This window comes from Pterocles gutturalis, unplaced genomic scaffold, assembly GCF_000699245.1.
Source record: "Pterocles gutturalis isolate BGI_N339 unplaced genomic scaffold, ASM69924v1 scaffold3548, whole genome shotgun sequence".
Taxonomy (NCBI): Eukaryota; Metazoa; Chordata; class Aves; order Pterocliformes; family Pteroclidae; genus Pterocles; species Pterocles gutturalis.
Window position 1 is genome coordinate 171,917 of NW_010117815.1, and position 3,387 is coordinate 175,303.

The 3,387-nt window shown below is 38.1% G+C and overlaps 1 protein-coding gene across 1 annotated transcript in view; it reads left to right on the forward strand.

Moving 5' to 3' along the window:
• The window catches only part of CA10 (carbonic anhydrase X), a 174,333-nt gene extending 171,756 nt beyond the window's left edge, over positions 1-2,577 (forward strand). Inside the window, exons 8-9 of the mRNA XM_010075933.1 lie at positions 769-943; positions 1,814-2,577. Coding sequence (XP_010074235.1) covers positions 769-943; positions 1,814-1,836 — 198 coding nt within the window. The 3' untranslated portion in view covers positions 1,837-2,577. The remainder of the gene's footprint in view (positions 1-768; positions 944-1,813) is intronic.
• Positions 2,578-3,387: the final 810 nt, after the last annotated feature.

Sequence of the window (3,387 nt, forward strand, 5' to 3'; positions counted from 1 at the left end):
CTCTCTGGTTTCCTACACAAAGTTTGAAAGGTTTTGGTTAACATAAAGTAATTAACATACTTTTAGCACAGTCGCATAGTCATCATAACACCCATTGCTGTCTGCTTGTAGCTTGCATCCAACCACAGCTGGGCACACCAAAAATGTTGGATGATTCAGAAATTTCCTCTCTACTGATGCCTAAAACCATCTCAAAAGAAGACCAAAGTCTACTGTAAGAACACCATAGACGCAGCACAGACAGCATCCAGACAGACATGTCAATGCAGAGAGGATTTCCCTTTTTAACATCATTAATTCCATGACTTCGGCAGCATGACTCTCGGTTATCCTTTCCCTCCTGACTCACCATACCTGACTCCTTCAGTACCATCATCCAAAACTGTCTTCTCAGCTGGAAGCTATGCTAATAGCTACAAGACTTGGGAAATTAGTTCTTGTCATTCATAAAGTTCATTTTCTCTGCACCAGCTGCTGCCATCCAGTACTCTGGATTCCATTTGCTTCCTAAGCAGCCAAGGACACCTCATACCATTTTCATTGACTCCACACAAAACTAGTTACTTCCATTTAAAATGGGGCTCAGAAACAGAGGACCACAGAAGGAATGGTTTTGCTTCAAGTTAACTCTTTCAACCCACCTCTGACTACAAATCACCAAGATTCTGTTTAACTTTCATTTATTAAGCAGTCTGTTTAATAGTGTTGTATGTTGTTTATTTACAGGAAAGACCAGTACTAAAAGTCCTTGTTTTGTATTTTGTATAGATGCATTCTTTACGACTGCTAAGCCAGAATCAGCCATCACAGATATTTCTGAGCATGAGCGACAATTTCAGACCAGTCCAGCCTCTCAACAATCGATGTATCCGAACTAATATCAACTTTAGTTTACAGGGAAAAGATTGTCCAAACAATAGAGCACAGAAACTACAGTATAGAGGTACGTTCTACCTCCAGAATAATCCTACCTATGTGTACACTGAGCTCTTCTCTTTGAGAAACCCAAGTGCATAACAAAGGGTACAAGGGAAAACAGATGAAACTCCAGATCTGGGGAACTTAACGGTATGAGTTGAACATTACATGTTTGGAACAAATGAGGAAACTTGCCCAGAAAGATGCAGGAAAAGCATGACAAAAAAAAAAAAAAAAAATCAATCTGGGTCTTCTAATATTTTTTTAAAAGCAGATAGCACATGCCTTTGGTTTTCTAGCCTCATTTTAAAGTTTTCTCACCTTACAAAGTGCATTTTGCTCTGTTTTACCCACCTTGGAAAGAAAAAGGGGGATGAGCTAGTCTTGATGACAGCTGACCACAAACGAAAGAATAAGTTTCAGTTTGGAGGTGCACCACCATAACAGACACCCAAAGTGGAAAGTGTTGGATTACACAATGGATATTAACCGGGTGAACCGACCCAGTCACCTGCTAGTAAGAGTCTCACACTGCCGCAGCTGGGGGCTCACAAACGAGCTGTAATGAGTCTTACGCATCTTCTAGCCTATGCAGGGTTACATTACCCGTAATAATGGTGTGAAAGTGCCTTCCTACCATTAGTATTAGGGTTATGAAGTACTACTGAAGGGTGGAAAAGAGAGCACGTTTTCAGCAACAAGGCTGATGACTGGGTTGCAATACTTCAAAGAAATAGACATTCAGACTTAATTCTTTTCCAGGAAGAGGAGGAAACTGAACCTCCTAGCTTTTATAAGATATTCTGTTTAAATGCCTAATAGAGTGTTAAATACAGCTAGTTTCATAACTGGAGTTGATTAAAGCATAATTGTTTCTGTTTTGTTTCTCTTTCAGTAAATGAATGGCTCCTCAAGTAAGACAGAGCAGGCAGAACCCATAACCTCAGTGGAATGCTACTACTGTGAATTGACATAATCTAGAATGCACCCAGCCTCACTCTCTTTGGGTTCGCGACAGCATGTGCAAATGTGCTGTAGGAAAAGAGCTGCCATGTTGGAAACTCAACTAAAAATTCATTCATATGATCGGTGGTAACTTAAAAAAAAAAAAAAAAAAAAAGGCAAACAGTAAAAAGACAGTATTACAGTAAATGTGATTACAATTTTGATACAGTTTTCCTGAACTAATTTAGCATCACAAAGAAAGACTTTTCAGCCTTTGTACATATGAAATTCTTCCTCTTTTCCCCCCTCCCTCAAATTAAGAAAAAAAAAAAGAAAGAAAAATGGTGGCTCGGTACCGCATCAAAGTGGAGTTGTGTTCTGTGTGCCAAGTAATCCTTGGAAAGCTCTCATTATTTCACTACCATTAATGGATACTGACAAGACAGAACAAGAAGACTGTAGAGGAAACTCATTTCTAGGTTATGATCTTTCTGTTCATTTAATTAAAAAAGGGACAGACTTGGAGAGATAAGTATTGTAAATATATCACTGCAGAATATAAAAGGAAATTGAAATATTTCCCTCTTTGTCACATATCTGTAGTAGGATTTGCCAAAAATCAGAATTGGTCCATTTTCTGTTTCTTGTTTTACAGCAGGTCATACGTTGTGTTGGTTACTATTAACAACTCAATAAATGTGTTTAACAAATTAATTTAGTAAACTTGCTTTGGTTTATTTTTTCCCTTCTGAAATAATAAGCCTCTACTACTTGTGGCTGCATTGTTTGTGTTTGTTTTTTGTTTTTCTTTTTTTCCTTTTTTTAAATTTAATTTATTTGTTTGCAGCCAATTAAAGTGAGTTAATGACAACGGGCAATGCACTTAAAGCTAGTACAACTTTAACTCCACTTTGTGGTCCATTGTTAACAGGAGCTGGGCTCAGAAGCAGAAAGCAGCTGAAACACATCTCAGTCTAAAATTGCCATTTTCCGTGCTGAATCCATTATTGGGACAAACAAATTCAACCCCGTAAGTTGGTGGTGGAAAGGGATATCTTTTCTTTACAGAGAAAGCAGGAGGTGACCAAGTAAAAGGGAATGCCTTTTTTCTTGTTTATAATGGTCATTCACTGTGTTTGGTTACTGTCAAGAACTCAATAAATGTGTTTAACAAGTTCACGTAGTGCATGTTTGACCTTCTTGCACATTAAGGGATTTTTTTTTTTTTGATCTGGAAATGGGACTGACCTCATGCTATTCCATTCCTAATGCTTGCTTTATAACCCATAACATGTTGCAGTTCACAGAAAATGAAATGAAGCTAGAAAGTACCAGGCCTGAACAATGAATAGTTTATACCAAATGGAAAATAGGCACTACAAGAAGCGTGAGGGGACACACTGTAGGGAAGTTATAGCTGCTGCAGACAAACTAACTTTAACGTGACAATTTTATTTCATCTTTGGCTGAAGGGAAGAGTGCAGGTATCATTAGACAGGAATCTTGAGTCTATGTTGCAGACAG